Genomic DNA, 23242 nt, shown 5'->3' on the forward strand with positions numbered 1-23242 from the left:
TCGGGATGGACCCATGAGAATGGTAGTCCCAATTAACGGGTTAGACCTCGAGAGAATAATTACCCAACTTGAACCATAAGTTGCTTGGGCAAATTAGCCTACCCGATTGGTCTCGAGAGAGTCAATTGGGCAAAATCACTCTCTCTACCGAGAGGTGTGAGAGTGGGTGTAAAAGGTGCAACGGTTATAGCATAAGCCCCATATGTGTCATTCTGGCATTAGGAATTTCTACCCGTTAGTGGACCACCTAGGTAAATGCTGCATCCCTAGTGCTTTTATCTATCTTGCATACAATTTAGAATCGTAATTTTAGCATAACCTAGTTTTACAACTGTAGTTGATAAATTGTAGCTCTTAAACAAAAGAAAACCAAAAATGTTAGAAGATCAATTATGAGCTAAAACATTATCCTAGACCATACAAATACTCGACTCCAATTTGAAGTTCCCAGTGGAAAATCGACCCCGATATCGCTATTGGGTAAAGGTATTAGCGCCCACTCATCCTTAGGTTGAGTCTGTTGTGATCAGTAGGCTCGAGAGGTCGCATCGAGGACAAGAGTTCGATATAGACCAAGCTCGGGCTCGAAGGTAGAGTAAGAGGCTTGAAGACCTAAGTGCTCGAGGAACGTCGGAGCCAAGTACAACCGACTCCGAGACAATGCTGTTATGAGTTTGTTACGGAAGGACAAGATTCATGCCACATCCCCATGATCGTGGCATAAATTCTGGAATAGATTTGTACGAATTAGTACTAATCCATACTAGGCGGTTACACAGTTGTCCCAATAAGATTCTTTACTATAAATGAAAATGTACCTTATTTAGGGTTCCCCTCCTATATAAAGGGGATCTCAATCATTTGTAAACATCATCTAATCATTGGCAAAGAATATATTATCTTACCTTTTAGCTTATTGTCCATCATAATTGTCCTTTAGCTTTATTATTCTTGCTTTATTGTTCTAGCCCGCCTCGAGGTCACTGGGCTCGAGATCGAGATTGACCTATCTACTGGTTTGGTTTTACTTATTTCCTTCATTCATACTTCATATTTCTTGATTATTAATTGGTATTGAACTAAATCACGTACTTTAAAACCACAAATCAAATTTAATTGTTACTCGTATTTTCGAGGTAAACATAATTGTACAAAAATTGAATCATCAATTAAGTAATCCCTGTGCACAGTACAATTCAAAGAAATCAATATAGAAGATGCATAAGCCTTTATTCTTATTTTCTGTTTTTTCCTAAGCACAAACTGTAGAACTTTGCAGGTGAGGTAATTCCAAAGATAGTCCAGAATCAATAATTAATATTGTTATTGTTAGTATTATATATGCGCATAGAAGAGAGGCAGGGGGAGACAAATGATCGTAGTAAAGCGTACTTAAAACAATGGATTAATTTAACTTATATACTAACAGTGTAAAAAATGTGTACAATATCAGTGTATTTAATTTGTTGTATTAGGCAACTTGGGTTATTTTACAAGCTACTAATTTCATTTTTTATGGACGGTTTCATATAATTATTTTTAGGTAACATGCAATAGTATAATATTCTTTTGCTATCTTCCAAAATGCTACTAATGTCTACTTTATCAAGGGACAGTTTGTGTCTTGACATTTTTTGTGCATATGATCGTTGGCATTCAATATTTTAAGACGTTCGTTGCCACGTAAAATAAAGAATCTTTCACATAATTGTGGTCACATTACATGGAAAAGGGATAGTTGGATAGAGCTCCATGCTTCATCACTTTTTATATTAGGGTTCAGTATCCTACTTCTCTTTTCCATCTTCTTGTTTGTCTGTTTGTATATATCTGTATATGCTACAGTTTTTCACTTCCGCGTGAACTTCATCAAAATAATACTCGCCCTGATTCAATTTAAATGACATTTTCGCTTATCGATAAATAACTTAGACTAAATTTTGAAGTTAAATTGCAGCAGTTCAACTCAATATTTTAAAATAAAAATTTTGATATTAAAAAAAAGTATTGTAGGTTGTAATTTTTCTCACGTCAATATGATGAAAATATTTTTTTAAATATTGGTCAAACTTCGTACAGTTTGACTCTCGATAATCGAAATGTGTCAATTAAGGAGGTACTTATCAGAATTTGTGGTGAACAACCATATCCTCTACTTCCAAGTAGGGGTGTACATAGGTCGGGTTGGTTCGGATTTTTTAATTACCAAACCAAACCAATGGTATCGGGTTTTTAAATATATAAATCATCAAACCAACAAAGTCGGGTTTTTCGATTTCGATTTTTCTTGGGTTTTTCAGTTTTTTTTTTCGAATTTTTGGGTTTTTAAATCTATAAACCAAATCAAACAAACAAAATCGGGTGTTTCAATCTCGGATTTTTCAAGTTTTTTTCGGGTTTTCGAGTGTTTTCCGGTAAAATCTTCATAACACAAAATATGTAACTTGTGCTCCAAATATTTCTTTAGTCCTAGTAGGATACAACTATATAATTTTTTTCAAGAAAATAATACAATAATATGAAATGAATCATAGCATGGTACTAAAATATTTAATAACAAAGATAAAAAAAATTGCATAAAATAAATATTACTAATTAATAAGCCATAATAAAAATGAACATAATCTAAAAGTACTATTTAAGACATGCTAAAATAAGTACATCTAATAAGTATTATTAATTACATGACTAAGCACTAAGGAAAAAGATAAACTAAGTTATGCATTTTTATTATAAACCAATGCAAAATTAAAAATAGATATCCAACACTATTGTCATTTCTAGTGTTGAATTGAATTTAGGAATTTTTACCTCCTATAGTACAGGTTAACACCTTATTTATTTTAAATAAATACCATTTAAAAAAATTATATTCTATAGATACCTTTTAATGTTTATAGCAAAATATTTAATTTTGGTTATCTCATATCTCTAAGTCACTAAATAAGCTATTCAGTTACACTATCTTCTTTCTCTCTCTACTTTGATACATGTCATTCTCTTCCCTCAATTCTTGAAAACACGATGTTCAATCTCAAAATTTATTAGAATGGGATAAACTGATGCTGAGAATGGGTTAGAATGCAAACTGTAGTATACAGCTACTGATGTTGAAAGGTCAGTTTATTCAGCTTCTTTCTCTGTCGCACAAGCGCAAACTGAAGATTGCCGAAATATAACTTGGTTGAATCATGATTTTGCGTCTTCCCTTCTCAGTGCGACATATTTCCTCTAGCAAATCTTTGATTGAAACTCATTGTTCCTGAAGCGGATTAGAATGGGATAAACTGACCTTTCAACATCAGTAGCGGATTCGTCGGAAATTAGAGTTTGTTCTTGAACAAAGACGATGGAGTTTGGGACAGAGCAACTTGATTTTTTGTTAATATATTTCAATGTATTTTCAACGTATCACATTGTATTTTCAACATATCACGTTGTATTTTCATGTATTTTATTGTATTCATTGTCTTTTTTTTCATTGTAATCCAATGTATCTCGTTGTATTTCATGTATTTCATTGTATTCACTATCTTTTTTTTCATTGTATTTCAATGTATCCCGTTGTATTCTATGTATTTCATTGTATTCATTGTCTCGCTATATGCCATGAATGTATTCATATGTTTTTTTAATTAATATAATTTATGTATTCAGATGTATTATATAATTTCTCTGAAGATTGCTATGTTTTGGGGTATTTTTCGGTTGAGAATCTTTCTTATAACTGAAAAATACAAAATTTGTGTGTTATAATTGAGTTTGTTGAGTTATATTAGGAGTCTATTATGTTAATTGATTCACTTTCCGTTTAAAAACAGTACAATCCCCTGTTTCATGCCGTGAATACAGTCGAATACAATAATCTGTCCAGCTGTAATCCCATGTTTCACGCCATGAATACAGTCGAATACACTCGAATACAACAACTAATTAGCTAAACTTCTCTGATTCACGCCTATTTTTGCTACTGTATTCATGAATACAATAGTTTAAATACATCTAATACATCTTATAATAATAGAAAATGTATCTACAATCCGTAATATAGCAAATGGTATCTGTAGATAGCTAATTACCACTAAAAGATAGTGCTTTATGAAAATTTCTCTTGATTTTACTTCGTTAGCATTGACACTGATTTGAACTTTATTTGAGTTACTACATTTATGGGCTATAAAACTTATTGGGCCGTTCAAGAATGTTAAGTCCAAACTTGAAATAATACACTAAAAGATAAAATTGTGAAAAGTTTAAGAAATATTTATAAATTACATTACAATAAATATTTATATGTATAAAATATTTTTTTAAATTATATAAATGTAATGTCGGGTTGGTTTGATTTCGATGTGATTTTTTTAGTTAAAACCAAACCAATTATGATCAGATTTTTTTTTCCAATACCAAACCACATCGAAATTTTTCGGGTTTGACTCAGATTATTGGTTTGATGCGATTTATCGATTTTCTTTGTACAACCCTACTTCCAAGAGAACAAACCAAATAACCCTAAGAGATGCAGCTTAAGTAGGGCAAAAGAAAGCTAAAAAGTTGATTTCCTATTTATATTTGGAGTTGAATAAATTCTCTGGCTAAATTTTTCAGACGTTTTTCAAATATATTTAGTTAGAACTTTTTTTAACAGTAATAGTTTATACTCTAGTTTGAAGTTTAACTTCTATTCCGACAGTTTTAAAAAACCAATATCAGCATTGATTCCAGCAAAACAAGGATGTTCTGGTATCGTCCTCCGACCTCTTCCTCTGATGAAGAGAGTATTCTATAATTGTTTGCTATTCCTATGAAGTGACGACCCAATGTATCGTGGCTGACTTCATTGGCGAGAGATGGTGTCACAAATTTGGATAGGCGTGAATTACAGCTCTAATCAACTCATGGCCATTGAGCCTATAGTTATTTATTTATTCTAACATGATAATTTGTATTGACTGTGGGCTACTGCTCGCCTCGCTTCTTACAAAAAAACAAAAAAAAAAAAAAAAGTTGAAATTGTGTTTAAGAGAAAGTTAAAGCTGCATCCTATCTCCCTCACCAAATTGCACTTAAAAAGCAGAACACATGCTGAGCTAGCTTATCTGTAAAGCACTTCTAGTAGTCCCTTGTGCATTTCTGCGTCGATTATTTTGCCCATGAGATTGGATAAAACAGGATAATCAGCAATGCAACGGCAAACATAATTTCAAAAATCAAATTTCTGACACTTCTTGCTTTTTCAAATTGTTCACCATTTTCATATCATATATGTTGTAGAGTTTACTTGTATATTGGTAATGTTATTCCACACAAGCATACTTGTTTAAGAACGTAACCAATTTATCTAAATTTTAATTATGGAAGTTAAACAGGAGCAAAATTAACTATTATGTTAATCTGCCACAGCACATTCTGGTTGTTAGCTTCTTTGCATTCTTCTCTCATCTTTCAATCTGCAGTTCAAAAGCTAGATGGAAGGCCGATTAAAAACGCAATGAAATGAGCAGAATTTGAGTGCTGGTGGTATGAAGGAAACATTTTGCTGGAAAATATTTTCAAGATCAAGTCATTATATGGTATTTGGTTGCTGGAAAATATTAAAAGAGGACAAATGACTTAATTACGAACAGAAGTCATTTTCCTTTACAAATTATTGGATACTTCATATTACTTGCTTCATCTAACATTGAGACATTCCATCTGTAATACTCAAACTATTATCAAAAGACTGTGGTAAACAAAATTTAGACTCATCCTTTGACAAACTACCCTGTGAAAAATTGAACCAAGTTCAAACACGCCAAGCTTCCCTGCTCAGAGATTGAGGTTTCTATATATTATGTGTACATCATTATCGACCCAAAGGGTCATGAAGCAGAAGAGCAGGCACAACAAGCCTAAGCAAGCTGGTTTGTTATCGATCAAAACTTCGGAGGACTTGTTTATACTCAGTCTAACAGTTAACTAATTTAAGGTGAGGTCAGTAAATTAATGTATGGTATAATGATATGTACACCTCAAATGCCCTACTTTCCGACCAATATAAGTCATTATTCTAATCGCCTGAGACATTACTAATTAATCTGAATGCGTAATAAGAGTTGATGGATAAAACCAAAAGAATAAACCACCTCAAGTTTTGATGACACGGCCTCTGTATTGCCCTCTACGGACCACAAAGTCATCGGGAGGTTGAACTTCTTCCAACCAAGTCATATCTGAGAATGTCACTCCATCCACCTCAAGCTCACCTTAATAAGGTGTAAAAATACTTTAGCCTTTTAATACAATTGAATTTCATATCACATCTATCTGCGCAAAACTTCTCACGGTGCAATTACCTGGTAGATCTCCTATGGGAGACCTCCGGAAATAAGTGCAATGCCGTCCATCCTCAGAAGAGTAAGGTGGAGAAAGGATGTCAAAAATAGCACATGGACTTATGGCTTTGAAACAATGGATGTTGCCTCCAGATGTAGGATACAGAACAGTTGTCCCACACGGAGCTGTCATGTCACAGTCTTTAACAAGCTTTGCCGGTCTAGTACCTGTGCAACACTAGGGGTTAGCAATAGAAGATAGCAAACAGCGATGTGTGTGTATGCATGTACAACTGTATATGAATTAAAGAGGGTCGAGAAGAAGTAGCAGTAAAATCCTTACTACTCTAATAATAGCACCGGATAAAATATTAATGAAGAAAAAAAGAAAAAAGTAAGCTCATAAAAGTGACTCCTTCCAGTTGAATATAAAATAATTGCTAGTATCTCTCTAGTGATAAATCTTTCGTCACCCAGTCGTAGTCAACTATCTACGAGTTATATAGTTACATGCACAACATTCTCACATTGTGCCTTCCCGCTGAAGTATCGGATTCAAAATTCTGCATAAGATGTAACTTGAACCTTGACTTTGCAAGTCTACTCAACTTAATATAGTGATATAGTACAAGCACAACTACATGATTCTGGTTGAATTCTCAGAAGAGGAGTTTCATTAGGCAAAAATATGCATGTCATGAAACAAACACATGATTCCGAGTTACCTTAATCAAACTAAAACAGAAGAGATCTACGGATAACAGTAAAGGCCCGTCAAACCAAGCCAACATAACCAGAACAAGAGAGAACCTGCTACCTAATTAGAGAAAACTTAGGAGAAAACAAGCCGTAGTAAGGCCTCAAATTAATGGCACACCAGAAACATCTCATGAAAAAACCCTATGTTCTGCAGTGAAGTGTAATTACACATCCATCAAAGTATATCCTGGACATCTACTTAAATAGTACGCACCTTCTGTTGGAACCGAAGGACCTGGAATATCAATCCAATCATAGGCTTTCACGTGAAAGGAACCATATACCAGCTTACTTAAGACAGTCATTCCAGGGTGGTTGTGTAAAGGTATGATAGAGGAAGGTGGCATGCAAAATATCCCCATCTGTGAAAACATCAAAGAGGATAATAACAAATTCAACAATGCACCTCTCATATCTCCACTATCGGATATTATTCATCCATATTCTCCAAATATCAGCACTCCTGTGCCCCCCACCCCATATACACAAAAAAATAAAGTATAGAACCATTATGCAACACTTACAGAGAAGCTGTCACATTCATGTATGTGCAGGTATTTGATTGGTGGGGGGGACCGTATTCCTCCATTGCGGTCATGCAGAGTACCATTCCAACTCCGCACAAGTTGTGCTTCCTGCTCAAGACCCACATCAGAAGGCTTGATTTTATCTGAAGCAAAATGAATAGCCGAATGTAAGTAATGCAAGTCATTTTTGGAAGAATAGGACAAAATGAGCCTGAAATTCACGGGAAGGCCAATAATCACAATATTGACATTTCAACTCATGGCCAAATAAAGTTATTGTAAGTGAGATTTTGGAGACTAAGGAAGAGATCCGGAATCATATTAGTGGGAAGAAATCGCCCAGTGCTTTTTTGCCTATGCTGGGATTTGAACTGATTGGGTGGCAATGGTTAGACACTCGTCCCTCAAGCTTGTTTAGATTCTAGCGATATTATTCAGATACTCCATTAGTCGCAATCCACCAATGGTGAATGAGAAGGATCGAATGTGGTTTCTTCACATAAATCTATTAAAACATATTGAAAGCTGCTTAAAGTTCAGCATCAAATATACATATGATTGATAGTCTCAGTTACCTATCTCAAAAAAAAAAAAATACATATAATTGGCAGTCATTCCCTTGGTCCATACTTTGAAGAAATAAAAGAGAAAAAATATGTATTGAAGAGTTTGATCTTCATCAAAATATATACTGAAGAGTTGGTGATCATGGAATACAAATACAGCTATTTATAGATGTGAGCAGTGTTTGGAAAAGCGATCGCTTCGTCGCTTTAAGCGCAAAGCGACAGGGCATCGCTTTTTACTGCCTGAGGCGATGCGATCGTGTGAAGCGCACGCTTCAGTAAAAAAAGCGACAAGGCGACGAAGCGATCGCTTCTGTTAAAAAAACGCAGCTGGGCCCTTTTTAGAAAAAAAAAAAGATTGGGTATGTTTGTAAATTATACAAAACAGACCCCTAACCTCGCTTCTGTAATTGCTTGACAAAACAGAGACCCCTTCTCTCTTCTTCATCGACAAAACTAGGGTTTCCAGGTAAGTTTCTTCTTCTCCTTTCTTCTTCTCATTTTTTTCTTTCTTTCTTCTTGTTCCAGTCCAGATTCTGCTCTTTTTTTCTTTCTTTTTCCTTCTTTCTTCCTTCTTCTTCTTCTTTCTCTTTTTCACTTTTTCTCCTCCAGCGTCTGCACAGCTAGGGCAGGCGTTGGTTTTCTTTTTTCCCTCCCTTTTATTCTTCTTAATTTTAATATGTATTTTAGTTTATAAAATTACTTATTATATATATATGTGTTATATCTTTCAGTTTATTTGATTTTTTAATGTGTATTTCAGTTTAGAAAATTAATTATTATATATATATATATTTGATATATATATATATATGTTATATTTTAGTTTATTTGATTTTTTTAATGTGTATTTCAGTTTATAAATTCATTATTATATGTATTTTCACAATTGCACTTCACTTCAATGAAGCGTGCTCTTCGCTTTGCGCTTCGCTTTTGAAGCGAGGCGAGCCCTTGTCGCTTTTTTGCGCTTCGCGCTCTCAAAAACACTGGATGTGAGATACAATCCAATCCTCCAATTAACCATTGACGGACTAACTTCATACAAACATTCAACACTACTCTGACAGCTTTTAGCACCAAGACTTAACATCTTAAAGACAAATAACACAGGTTTTTAACCTACCTATATACCAATTTTGCCACCTTTGATACTCTAATAGTGAAGCGCACCAATCCCCTTCCTTTCCACTTTCAAGTCTCTCTGGTCTTAAATACATGCAATATTCCTGCACCTCATTAGTTTCATCACATAAGCTCTATCTCACCACCTACCAATCTACTCTCAACAATGTGGCAAACTGAGTAATGCTTGCATAATTGTGATGTATTAAAGATGCTACTGCATTCATATTGCTGAAACAAAATATTTGAAAATCCCCTGTAATCAAGAAGCCTACTAGTCCAACTAGAGCTACATTTATTAACTAGCTGAACAACAACAACAACAACGACCCAGTATAATCCCACAAGTGGGATCTGGGGAGGGTAATATGTACGCAGACCTTACCCCTACCCCGAAGGGTAGAGAGGCTGTTTCCAGGAGACCCTCGGCTCAAAAAAAAAGCAACAGGAGCCGATATATTAGTACCATAAAAAATGCATAATACAATAACAGCAATATAAGAGATATGAAATACAGAATACGAAATACGAAATAAATGGCTGGTACAGTAAAACTAGCAGGTAAAGCCCTGCATCAATAGACGACCAATTATATTCTTAGTCTAACTCCTAACTAGCTAGTCTCACTCTATTGTGCTGTAGAAATATTCACAACTTTCCCTTAACCTACAACCTTAATGCTCGACCTCCATAATTCCCTGTCAAGGGCCATGTCCTCAGTAATCCTAAGTCGGGCCATGTCCTCAGTAATCCTAAGTCGCGTCATGTCCTGTCTGATCACCTCTCCCCAATACTTCTTAGGTCGCCCTCTACCTCTCTGCGTGCCCACTACAGCCAGTCGCTCACACCTCCTCACCGGTGCATCAGTGCTCCTCCTCTGAATGTGCCCGAACCATCTGAGTCTTACTTCCCGCATCTTGTCCTCCATGGGGGCCACGCCCACCTTCTCTCGAATATCTTCATTCATAATCTTATCCATCCTTGTATGCCCGCACATCCACCTCAACATCCTCATCTCTGCTACTTTCATCTTCTGGGTGTGTGAGTTCTTTACCGGCCAACATTCAGTTCCATATAACATGGCAGGCCTAACAACTGCTCTATAAAATTTACCTTTTAGTAACGGTGGCACTTTCTTGTCACATAATCGAGAGCCTAGAAATTCTAAGGTGAGGTTCGGAGCTGCACAATCGAATACAAACTTGTAAATCAGAGTAATCAAAGATGAAAAGTGTACAAAAAGCGCCAAGAACTAGGGGAGCTTTATTTGCAAAGTGCAATTGAAGTGTGAGCTAACAAATAAAGGGGGTAATGAAGAAAAAATTGTATATTTTCATTATGTATTTATGCAGGTATAATGCAAGAACATATAATTATAAGCACAAAAAGTAATTATTTTGAAGAAAAAAGGAATTGAAAAAACCATAATTAAATGAAACATATGAAGTAAAAAGCATGAGTAATTAAGTTCAAAAGTTATTTTAAAACTCCTAAGTTAGATGTAATGATACAATTTTTCACCAGCTTTCTTACATTAAGTGTCGATTTTTTCCCCAATAAATAAAACACTCATTTATCAATTTTGTTAACAATTAATTTCAATTTGCAACTGTATTTATTGTTTGTACTGCATTGTTAAAGACAAAAACTATCAGCAATAAAGTGCATGCACTAAGGTACCACTAAGGGAAGTGAAGTGCTCAACCAGATCTTCACCCAGCTTCAGGGCTTACGCACACTCAAACAAGCCTTAAAGAACATTGTTATAATTAGAATCTAGGAGACGAATTTAAAGTAATCGTGAATGAAAATTGTTGCGAAACAATTTATGATTTTTACGAATAGATGTCTTATTATTCTTGAGCAAGGATTGATGGGGAGACACTAGTCATATCTGTGAAACCTTGCACTCTCCCTAATCGATGCTTCATGGGTGACGCCAGAGGCTATCACAAACGGAGGCTACAGATGATCTGCAAGAAGGACAAGGAAATTTGGAGGATCACATCACTACTCATATTCTTTGCATATTTGGATATAGAGGAATTCCAAGCCTTTTTGTCGACAATAGGAGTGCATTACAGGTAGAATCCTCCTACCTAAGAAATGGAAGGGGCAGGGATATTCTAGAACTGTAGAGTTGTGTGCTGCAACCTACACAATAAGATGCCAATGAGTTCAAAAAAAAAAAAAAATCTTCGTTTGTCATTTTTCTCATTCTACATTTATTGAAACTTTGTGTCTTCAATTTCAGTAGTAGAAGAAAAGGACTTGGCTCCTAAGCTATTTGTAGAGCCCAATTCCCACTTTCTTTTTCTTCTTTTTTTCCTTCTTTTTTTATCAGTAAGCCCAATCTCCTATTCTAGATAACCAAACCTTATGAAGAGCCACAAACAGCACCATTATCATGACCTCAATTCAGCAAGAATTTTAACTAGTTCACCCAATGTTGATCAGCACCCACAATCAGCCCTATGTTTCCTTCTGTCTGTGTTTCTTTTCTCTAAATCATCCACCAGCCTAGTCCATACCGAAAACTCTTCCTATGCATCCAGGAAGATTACAATCTCTAAGAGAACTTCCCTTCAAAAGCAATATGTACTGTTCAAAAATCAGATTTTCATGCTATGATCACCAAGATTCTCCTTCATCACAGGTTTAGACGGAGGTAAAAATTGATATATCATGTCTGTCCTAAGTGGTAAACATAACAGCCTGAAATCTAAAAACTCGATTGACAACGAAAAATGAGTAACACTATCACACAAAAAAAGATGAAATAAACAAAGATTCTAAAAAGGGGCAGGTAAGGTGGATTTTTGTCTAATGTATCGAACAAGCACATTAAAGTTATTAACCTCACAACATGCACAGCCAACACAAAGCCCTAGCATAATTGCGTTTTCAGATCTCCTAAACAAATAGTCAAATTTCAAAAGATGATATCAGCTTTTGAACATGAGATATAGATTTGCTTATTAATATTCTTGAGTGGTATAAATTCTCATGCCTACTTTTACAACCTAATATTACTAATGCCTTAATATCATAAACGAGTTCGAGCCGTGGAAGCGTCCACCAATGCTTGCATTAGCGTAGGATGTCTACATCAACATGTCTAGGAGTATGATTTATCTTGTTAATGAAGTTCCTAACTTAGAGGAGCTAGCAGATGTTCTATGTTGTGCTATTGGCTCTTTCCCAACCACATATCTAGGATTACCATTGGGAGCAAAGTATAAGTCTACTGCAGTGTGGAATGGAGTGATAGAAAAGGTGGAGAAGAGACTGGCAACATGGAAACTACAATATCTCTCTATCGGTGGCAGGCTAACCTTGATTAGCAGTATTATGGATAGCATTCCAACCTATTACATGTCACTTTACCCTATGCCTAGTAAGGTGCTCAAGCAGCTGGACAAGCTCAGGAGGACCTTTCTTTGGAAAGGGAATAGTGAGGGGCATAAGTTCCACCTTGTCAAGTGGTCCAACGTAACCCAACTCAAAGAATTTGGTAGACCTGGTATCAAAGATTTGGCAAAACACAACAAGAGCATGCTAATGAAATGGCTAGGAAAATTTGGGGAGGAGGATACCAGCCTGTGGAAGAAGGTGGTGATAGCCAAACATGGACAACAAAGCCATTGGTGTACTAAACTAAGCAGAGCCCCTCATGGAGTGGGGTTATGGAAACACATTAGTAACCTTTGGGATGATTTTTCACAGAATGTCTCTTTCAAGGTTGGGAATAGTTCACATGTTAGATTTTGGAAGGATATTTGGTTTGGAAATTGCCCACTGAAGGAAAGCTTCCCTCTACTATTTCAGATAGCCAATAATCCCATAGCCAATAATCCCAATTCTACAGTTAGGGAATATAGATCAGAAAACGCATGGGCCCCTTTCTTTAGAAAAAACATGCATGACTGGGAGTTGGACAACTTTTTTGTGTTGTTGGAAAAACTGGGAAACGTCACCGTGAATGATCAGATTCCAGACAAGCTCATATGGGGAAGAGATAGTGCAGATTCCTATACAGTCAAGGCGGCTATAGGCATATGTGTGAACAGAATGGAATCATAGACTCTTGGCCGTGGAAGCTCATTTGGAGGACAAAGCTTCCCACAAAGGTTATTTGTTTCACTTGGACAGCCCTTTGAGAAGCCTATTTAACTCAAGATAATCTTTGTAAAAGGAGCTTTCAGTTGGTGAATAGATGCTACCTATACCAGCAAAACTCTGAGTCAGTCAACCACCTCTTTTTGCATTGTCCAATGGCAGCAAATATGTGGAATATGTTTCTAGCAATCTTGGGGCTTAGTTGGACACAACCTCAGGGCATTAAGGAGGCAGTAGAAGGATAGAGCAGATGGAAAGTGGACAGAGCCATCAAGAAAGTCTGGAAGATGATCCCAGCATGCATTTTTTGGTGTCTTTGGCAAGAAAGGAATCGCAGATGTTTTGATGGCATTTCAACTCCACTACATGCTCTTAAAGCTAAATGTCTTGTGTATATGTTTAGTTGGAGTATTCTAGGCCCTGTAAATAATGTTATTCCCCTTCTAGACTTCATTGGCTCACTTACTCTAAGTTAGCCCCCTTCTACTTTTGATTCTTTTTGTTAGCTCCTGGGTAGGTTTTTGTTATATTGTAATGGAGCTAACATTGATCCTTCTTGTAACTTTTGCATCTTCTTGATGCTTGCAATGAAGCAACTTATCTCATAAAAAAAAAAGGATGTCTACGTCACACTTCTTGCATAGGCCCTTCTCCAGACCATGCGTGAACGCGGGATGCCTTGTCCACCGAGCTGGCCTTTTTTTGTTGTTGCATCTATCAAAACTAAGTTACATTCAAGAGCAGCTATAGCGTCCAATCTCGAAATGGCCAAAAAGAAAGTCACTCAAATAGGTTTAGGAGATTCTCATTGAACATAAAACGATAGATTAAATTTTACCAGATGATTTTCCAGTAAACTATTTTTATCACATCTAGAAGTAACTTGACAAAACAAATTAGAAGACAAATAAAATAACCATTTAAACCGCAAGGTGATTGGAACTCTATAAATACATATGACGATGTTTAAGTAAATATTACATAGATTAATAAACATAAACACATACCCAGTAGGGAACGGACTTTCTCGAGAGCATCTTCTGAAACAGGTCCATTAGGCGAAAGTGATGCTTTACAAGCGTTATAAAGCTTTTGTACAGCTGGCATGTTCCGCAAATCGAGAATCGTTATACCCACCGCCTATACAACGAAACTTATCTTACTGTGGCTAAAAGCTTCGAACTAACCCAAAAAATTTCCAGCCTGAAGGGTCCTCTATTTCCCGAAGACCCCTCAAGAACAGCCTTTCAAGCAGAAGACCCTTCAATAACACAAGTGGGCACAAACAGGACTGTACGATGCAAACCAAACCGATGATTATATATCCATGTGTAGCTTAACTGATACACTTCTATACTCTATTATCAATGCCACCTAGCAAACAGAAGAAATTACCATTAAACTCGATAATTCTGATCCACAAAAAATTCAGCAAGAGTAAAAAGAATTTGGAAAAAAGAACTATTCAATATCATATTTTCATTTGCAAAGCCCTAATTCAGAACAGTTACAACATGCAAAAAAAATCCCTTATAAGCTAAAAAGCAAGTCTAATTAAAACCTAGGTGCGCTAGCTACTGTACTCTTCACCAGCAACAAAATCTGGATATGAAATTTATCGGAAATTGAAGACACAAATTTATAAATTAAATTAAAATAGAAGAAACAAAGAGAATTGACGTAAGTATATTGCGAGCGAAAAACTCGATGTGTGTTCAGTAGATGAGTAATTCAACTGGAAAAAAGTTATATAAAATTATGTGCAACAATCGAAATGAAAATAGTATTAAAGAAAAAGTTAGAATGAAACTGAAAAATTCAATAAATTGGACATGAAGACACATAAATAGAAGCATATAAACGTATATAAATCAGTAATTACCAGGTTTAAAAACAGAAAATAAGAAAGAATTATTGATAAGGATTGTGAGTGAAGAGGAGCAAGAGAGTGTACAGGATCATACCGTGGGCAAGAGCACAGAGAGTCGAGAATGAAGGAGGAGGAGGAGGATTGAGTTTGCGTAAAAATTGTTTTCTGGGCGTTTTGGCGGATTCGGGGCTCCGATATGGGTCGGTGTTCTGGTTATGGACTTATGGTGCTGACCCTGTTTGACCACTTAGAATTATTAACCACGGTTTCCGGTGGAATAACAGAAAGGCCATTGTAATTCTCCATTTTCATCTATTTACTCAAGTAAAAATAGAAAAAAAGGTTCATGACGAGAAAAAAAGAAGAAGATAAAATAGATTTCATAACAAAAAAGAGAGGATAAAAGGTAATTGATTCATGTACCTAATTGATTCATGCATCATTTGCTAGTCTTACAATTTATTGATCATTAATGATCTAACACGTCAAATATGGAATCGAAGGGAAACTAATTAAGTGATTACCTAACTGATTCATGCACCTTTTGAGAGCATATAGTTCACGAGATTGAGAATTATGGTAGAAGGTTAGTAGGTAGTCGAATATTCTTCTTATCCATATAAGTAGGGTTGTTCATGGTTCAGTTTGGGTCGATTTTTCCCTAAAAAGAAACCAAACCAAATAAGTCGGTTTTTCAAATATTGGACAAATCAAACCAATTAAGTCGATTTTTTATCGATTTGGTTTTTATCGATTTTTGTTGATTTTTCGATTTTTCGGTTATTTATCGGGTTATTTTCTTAAATATGAGACATATAATATCAAACGCATATTTCAGGGACTACATTTTCAACGTAACACTATCAAATCAATTGCTCTTTAAGAAATCTATCATTTATATATTGATGATAATTGAATCAAATAGTGATGAATAATTTAAGTACTTAATTAAAAATCGATTATTTTTAACATCAAATAAATTCTTGTACTTAACAAAAGAAAACTACCAATCAAACTAGAATGTAAAGGCAAAGAATTAGATTATTATAATAGCAAATAACTAGACTAAAAATACAAATGACTAATATGTACCATAAAATTTTAGAAATTTTATATAAAAATATACATATATATATATAGGTGTAATAATAAATTTAAGTAGCTATTTTTATAGTTGGTTTGGTTCGGTTTTTCTGGTTATTTTTTGATTAAAACCAAAACCAAACCAAAATTCAAAACTAGACCAAACCAAACCTAAAAAGTATCGATTTTTTTGGTTGGTTTTCGGTTTGGTTCGTTTTTTCGGATTTTTATGAACATCCCTACATAACAGTAGTATTAGGGTTAGTTTTGTACTTTCTTATTTTTTCAATTTTTATTATTATTTTTTGATTTACAGTTTACTACAAATATCTACGGAAAAGAGGAATAGGAGCCAAGTGTAATTATATCTTACACTCTGGTACTGGGTCACGAGACTGATTTACAAGTAATGAACTGTCCTAGAGAAATCGAAATTTGGCTGGTGCCAGGTTGGTAAATTTTACTATGTATGTTAATTTAGCCGAGACTGGACATTTAATACGGAATACTTATTCCCTTATTGAGCATATGGACTATACATTTTGGCAATGACGTGAAAAACAGAATACATACTTCTGCAAAAAAAAATCCCAAGTTTACATTCACGAATAAGTTCAATGAAATGCTTCCTTAGCGCGCAGAAGCTTTTAAGCAATTCAAATCATTTTAAACTTAATACAAATAAATTTACACAGATCAATTGCACTTTTCTTCACTTGTCTATGAACAAAACGAGTACTAGCCGTGTTTGCTATTTTCTCCATGTTTGCCGAATGGTCTAAACATAAAGTGACCATCTTTATAAGTCTGTTTGAATACTGCTTTTGTTTTTTGGATGAGGAAACAAGTGTCTTTTAGAAGAGCAATGTGTGTGTGTTCCTCAATTTCATCTTCAGGAATTGATGTTATTTCATCTTCTTCTCCACTTATAGCATCATTTTTCAGTGAAAAGAAAATATCAGTAAAAAATTTGTAGGATAAAAAAAGAGAGCTGATGAAGTATGACTTTGACTAAACACAACATAATATGTGGAAGATACCGGGTGCACTAATGCATGCAGTAGAATTGATTATCTATATCATTCCCTTTTGAGGTGCGGCTCTTCTCCGGATCATGCTTGAAAGCGATGCTTTCTGCATCAGGTTGCCCTTGCATGCACGCTTACTATTTCTGACTCGAGCTATGTTTATATCATGAGAATTGTTTAAAAATATACATTTATACTAAGTTTGAACCTATATATTGTTTATAAGATGTTGTGGATCAATGATATACATCAATGATTCAAAAATTATAGAACCATCAACTAATTTTTCCAATAGGGCACTGAAGGAAAATAAGGAAATAATTAATGGAGGAAAGTTGTCCATATTTGCTATAGCGTCCTGTATTTTGAATGCAAGCGGCATAAACACACAAGTCAAGATATAGGTATAATACATCCTTTAATATTGGATCACAAAGTATTAAAATTGAAATTTTAATCCTTGTTCTATTGGTTTAGCCATTGCTACCAAGAGGGCAAAGGCAATGACAGGGACAGATTCAAGTTTTGAAATTTATGTATTTCTACAACAATCTCAAGTTATAGATATTTGTAGTACTAACTGGTTAACAATTAAATATTTATAGATATTTAATAAATTTCGTAGTATATATATAGAATCTAAACAAAAACTATTAGATTCAAGTAAATCCGTAACTGATATTGTAGATCCACCCACAGTAACAAGATATCAACCCTGAGGAAATGACAAGAATATAACGAGATAAGGTGATTTGTTTACAACTAAATTCTTTATTATCTTCACGCTAATATTATTGAAACCGTTTGTTTAAATTTAAATCAAAAGAAGCACATAAATATTAAGTATGTAAAGGTTATTGTTTCTTACAGAATCTCATTATAGATACTATCATGCTCAACGCCTCAACCATAAGCGATAAAGCAGCATAATAATTTCTAGAGAAAATATTGTTTTCAAATAATTGTCAACCTATGCTGAAAAGAATATTGTTTTCAAATACTTCTAGAACAAAGGACGCTTGTTTTATGTTAAAAGACCCCAAAAACCCGAGTTTTTACGTTGGGCCAAGCAATATGCAAGTAGGCGTTTGGACAAACATAATTTTTAAAAGAAAAAAAATAGTATTTGAAGTAAATTAGAAAATAGTATTTGAAATTTAAAATTATGGTTGGACATGCATTTCACTTGAATAAAATATTATAATTTTGTGAGTTAGAATTTTTTTTGAAAAAGTGGTCACTTCTTAGTTTTTGAAAAACTCATTTTTAAAAAATACGAAAAACTTATAAATTTTCGTGGACAAATATTTTTTTTTTTTAAAAATCTATGGACAATTTAATAGTAACAGAAAGCTATAGTACATCTAAGCAAATAATTCCAATAAAGAAGTTGGACCTACTCGCATTTGACAAGTCTAAGGCACAATAAACAAGATCAACTTAAAAATATAAAAAGAAACAAACCAGTAATTAATTAACAAGCCACTATCCCCGAATGGGCCCCATCCGGCGCAAATTCGGAGTAGTCGGGGCGAAAAAAAAAAGAAACTGGGGAGAAAAAGTCAATACTCAGGAATTGGAATGTCCCCATCTGAAGGTGGTGCAAGAATCCATTCTCCATCTTCATCACAAACCACCCCTTTATTCTTCTCAACCCACTAAGATCCAGGAATCAATATCTCATCTTTCAATATAGAACTTGACTTATTTACTAAAGCCATACTTCTCTTCACTTTCATCTCAAACTCTTCATTTTCCCCATTCCAACCTGCTACAATATGCAACATTGCCTGCAAATTATGCCAATCACTTGGATTTTTCGTATCCTTTAAACTTGGAGATTTTCTAGTATCAATTACTAGCTCAATCCCTGAATTAACATACCCTAACAAAGAACTTGGATAATGAGTAATAAGATCAATCTTGTTTTTAACATGCAAGATTTTCAAATTTGGAAACTCCTTAAGCTTTTCATTAAAAGCCTGGTTCCCTACTTGTGGACTACCAAAAATAATAGCCGAAATTGGAATATCAGTCACCCCGTTTTCAACAAGATCAAAAGATGCTAAAATTGATAAACTAGCACCAAGACTATGTCCTGTAAAAGTTATACTCAAATTCTCATCCTTATATTTTTCTCTTAAATCTTCAATCATAGTCTGAAGCTGTGCTCTAGCACTTAATCTCGTAAATGGCGAATTTGGGTCACTTGAAACGTAAATCTTGAGCCACCCATTCATTACTTTAGGCGCGTTTTCATCATCATCGTCGACGTTACCTCCATCATCTGATTCAGCTTTATTTAGCGATTTGGGATGAAGCAAAGGACCAGCAGATTCTGGGTTAGCACCAAGAACATTAATCCATTCATAATTCCTCGTTGTACCACGAAAAGCTATATAAATTTCTCTACGACCCAGATTTTCACTAACTTCATCATTTGTTACAGCTATATAGCCAATCCAATTAGACTCACGATCCCAAGATTCACGAGACAGAGAGTGAAGGAAAAGTGCTTTATGTGCACCAACACGAGCAGTGGCATAAAGGAAACTGTAGACTTTGTAATCTGAAGCCGATTCGAACATGACTTTGTGGAAAAAATGAATTTTTGCCGTAGCGGCTACTGCCGCAATACTTGGAGTTTAGGTCATTGTTGAAAGCGTCGTAAGTTGCTTGACAAAAGTCGCCGCACCGGAGAATCAGTCGCCGGAGATGGAGGTTTAATGGATCAAGAAGATTTTCCCAGTTGTTGCTTCCTAATAATTCATGCCATGTTGGTTCTGTCCCCATTTTGTTGTATTAAGAAATGATGATAAGATTACTTTGTTTTGTGGTGAGAATTTTGATCAAAATTTTTTGTGCTGAGCTATAGCTAAGAGCCTAAGGCTAATAATGACAGGAGAGATTATTATTGAAGAAAAGACGCTGTCTTTCCTTATTTTAATCAAATTGGTAGTACGTAATAATGAATTTTTTTAATAGCCACGTTATGAACCAAGATAACGTAGGGGGCATAATGGGTTAGAATTGAAATATTATATACACGTTTTTTTCCACACCTCAATGAACAATAATTTTTTTTAATCTTTCACTTGGTGATAGAGGTGATAAAAGCATAGTAAAGTTGATTTTTAACTGATTTTATTGTAAAGAATAAAATTTGAGACTGAATAAGAGCTATGGATAACAACATAGATATACACTGTCGTTTCCATGGTCTTCCTTTCTTTTCATATAACGATAAAATTAGTTGGTGTAGCCACTTTTCAGCCCTGCTATTAGGGCTTGGCCATCTTTTACATTGTAATGGAAAAGTCGTAAAACTTTAATAGCCCATCTAAAAATGGTTATGAATGGTTATTTAACCATTTTTAATGGATATTCTGTGCATACAGAATAGTACTCTGTATTATTAAGGGCACTATTATTGCTTCTAGAGACTTTGACTAAGATTGGTGCGTCATTTGCTGCAATGGTTCTGCCGACGTTTCAGTTGGAAGAGTTTACCACCTAATTTGGATGATTAATTAAATAATAATTCAGGATTCGGTACTCGTTGTGTGATAAGACTGGCCAAAATTTCCTTGTGAATTTTCTATCTTTAGCGTGGATGTCTTGCCTTTGATAAAACTGAGAAATTGAGTAATTAGCATCTGTACCGATGAGCATACCTTCGGCCGCTTAAATAATACTCTCCTGTCGTGGTCCATTTATTTAATTTTCAGATTTAGAATCTTTAAGTTTACTAAAATAAAATTTATATATTTAAAAGTTGCATATAAAATACTATAAGTCATAATAATTAACAATGCAAAATACTTAAAAGACGTACAAAAAATTATGACGAAAGAAAAATTACGCACCTATTACTTTGATGCATACATCAAGACTGAAGAAATATTCTCCCGAAGAAAAAAAAAACATATATACTTAGTGTATATGCCAATCACATTTATTTTCAACATTAACCCTGATTATAAGCTTAAACTCATAATTACTTATGTTCTTCTTTTCTCTCGAGATATTTAAATCATATCATTTTAATTTCAGCAACTTATTTTCAACTTAAAATTGAAAGTGAAAAAAAAGTTGAAAATTGAAGTGTGCCTTATTTCTATGTTCTAGCTAGACCCCGTTGTAGGCATGTAAAAATTTATTGAATTCAAATTCAATAAATAATTTGGATTATATTTTAAATATATTAGTTCGAATAAATATTTTGGGCTAATATAATTGGATTAATTGTATAAGTCCAATATTATTGGGCTACCCCATTTAATTGGGCCACAAATGATGAGCCCACCTCATTAAGCCCAAGATGTCATCTTCCTAGATGCCCAGTTTGGTGTCATGTGTCAAATGGCGTGGCGCGCCAAGTCAAATGGAAAAGACAATAGGACCATGCCATGTGTCAAAATGACAAGGCATGCCAAGTCATATTAAAGGGCCAATGAAATCGTGTCACGTATGCAAGTGACATGTTCTGACCAATCAAATGCGGCCATGTCACACTTCAATTTGATTGGTCGGAAAGAGTTTGTTCTTATCACAACTCCTCCCTTCCACAACTATAAATAGTGGTCTTCATAACTCAGAAAAGAGACCAGAAGTCATAACAAGAAGCAAGAGAGAGCTCGTGGATCAAACGCCGCAAATTTCTCTATAAGTTTCAAGCTTCAAGCAATCAAGTTCAAGTTCAAGAAATCAAGTCCAAGCTCAAAAACGAAGAACAAATCAAGTTCAAGCTCAAGAACGAAGAATAAATCAAGTCCAAGCTCAAGAACAATTCAAGTATTCAAGATCAAGAACGAAGTCAAACCAAATACAAGGTGTTCAAGATCAAGGCTACTTGTTCGTGATACAATTCGTGGCAACAATCAAAGTGTTCGTGACGGATAAATCAAATTCAAATTCAAGATCAAGCTCAAAGGCCCTTGAATTTATACTAGAAAAGTAGAATCAGAGGAATCATAGAGATTGTACACTCAAATATTCGAAATAAAATACTACGATTGTTGCAATATTTTCGGTCTTGATTTTATTTTCTCGACGCAATTTATTGTCTACAAATTCTGGCACGCCCAGTGGGACAATCTCTACCTCTCATCTCAACTTTTCAATCACTAAAGTCCGAGAACATTTAAATAGCTTCAAAGAAAATCAATTCCGGTTCAACTTCCACCAAGGCTGGTAACTCCAGGTTCTACGCTGATGTAGAAAGCAACCTCGATATTACCCTTGGAAGCTTCGGACCAGTTACGAGGAGCAATGCAAGCTCTTTAGGACAACAAGCACCCCAAGTGTCGTCCGCATCAACACCTATTTTTGGATCTTCATCCTCAAAAGGAGCAAGATCTTCCACAAATGCATTTGAAGGAGGAAGCGATGTTGCTGAAAAGATCAAGAAAACTCTTGCTCTACTTAACCTCTTTCGGATCCAAGCACTCTGCTGTGAAGGAAGATGATGATGCTTCAAGTGATGGATCCTCCCCACTTACACCACATAGCGTGAGCCAATCAAGGATCAATCTGTGTGAAAATCCATGCTACTCTCCGTCGTCCACGACAATCATGCAAGCCATTGACAAACACTTCATCCATGGAGGAGCAGTTGGCAAACTTGACGGAAGCAATCGCCAGCTTGACCAAATGCATGCAAAATCAAAAGGCCAGAATTGATAAGCTAACAGACAGGGTGGGAATATTGATGGAAGAAGAATCCACCCATGCACCCGGCAAGCTCCAAGAAGTTCTAGAGAGTGACTCTCCCCCAAGACAAGCAGTATCCACTAAGGTTATCCATGTCTTATCTAAAGGGATGATTCCAACCGATCAATTAAAGGAG

The 23242-nt window shown here is 35.1% G+C and overlaps 1 protein-coding gene and 1 pseudogene across 1 annotated transcript; both read right to left on the reverse strand.

Moving 5' to 3' along the window:
- Window positions 1-5633: 5633 nt before the first annotated feature.
- Window positions 5634-15514, reverse strand: LOC107790836 (plant cysteine oxidase 4-like). The gene is made up of 6 exons (XM_075223303.1): window positions 15378-15514; window positions 14421-14787; window positions 7601-7746; window positions 7291-7438; window positions 6339-6545; window positions 5634-6248 (listed from the first exon to the last, which is right to left on the reverse strand). The coding sequence occupies exons 2-6, from the start codon at window positions 14518-14520 to the stop codon at window positions 6130-6132; spliced, it is 720 nt and encodes a 239-aa protein (XP_075079404.1). The 5' UTR covers window positions 14521-14787; window positions 15378-15514; the 3' UTR covers window positions 5634-6129.
- A 3296-nt stretch (window positions 15515-18810) lies between these two features.
- On the reverse strand, window positions 18811-20383 carry LOC107790837 (phospholipase A1-IIdelta-like; annotated as a pseudogene).
- Window positions 20384-23242: the final 2859 nt, after the last annotated feature.

The sequence above is a fragment of the Nicotiana tabacum genome, chromosome 10 (assembly GCF_000715075.1).
Source record: "Nicotiana tabacum cultivar K326 chromosome 10, ASM71507v2, whole genome shotgun sequence".
Lineage (NCBI taxonomy): Eukaryota > Viridiplantae > Streptophyta > Magnoliopsida > Solanales > Solanaceae > Nicotiana > Nicotiana tabacum.

What these genes read in the sequence shown, in the direction of transcription:
- LOC107790836 (XM_075223303.1), bottom strand. Translation starts at nt 14,520, where the DNA reads ATGCCAGCTGTACAAAAGCTTTATAACGCTTGTAAAGCATCACTTTCG. An exon ending in GAAAGTCCGTTCCCTACTGG is followed by an intron (nt 7,747 to 14,420) that starts GTATGTGTTTAT and finishes ATTTTGCTTCAG; the next exon opens with ATAAAATCAAGCCTTCTGAT. An exon ending in TCCCATAGGAGATCTACCAG is followed by an intron (nt 6,249 to 6,338) that starts GTAATTGCACCG and finishes CACCTTATTAAG; the next exon opens with GTGAGCTTGAGGTGGATGGA.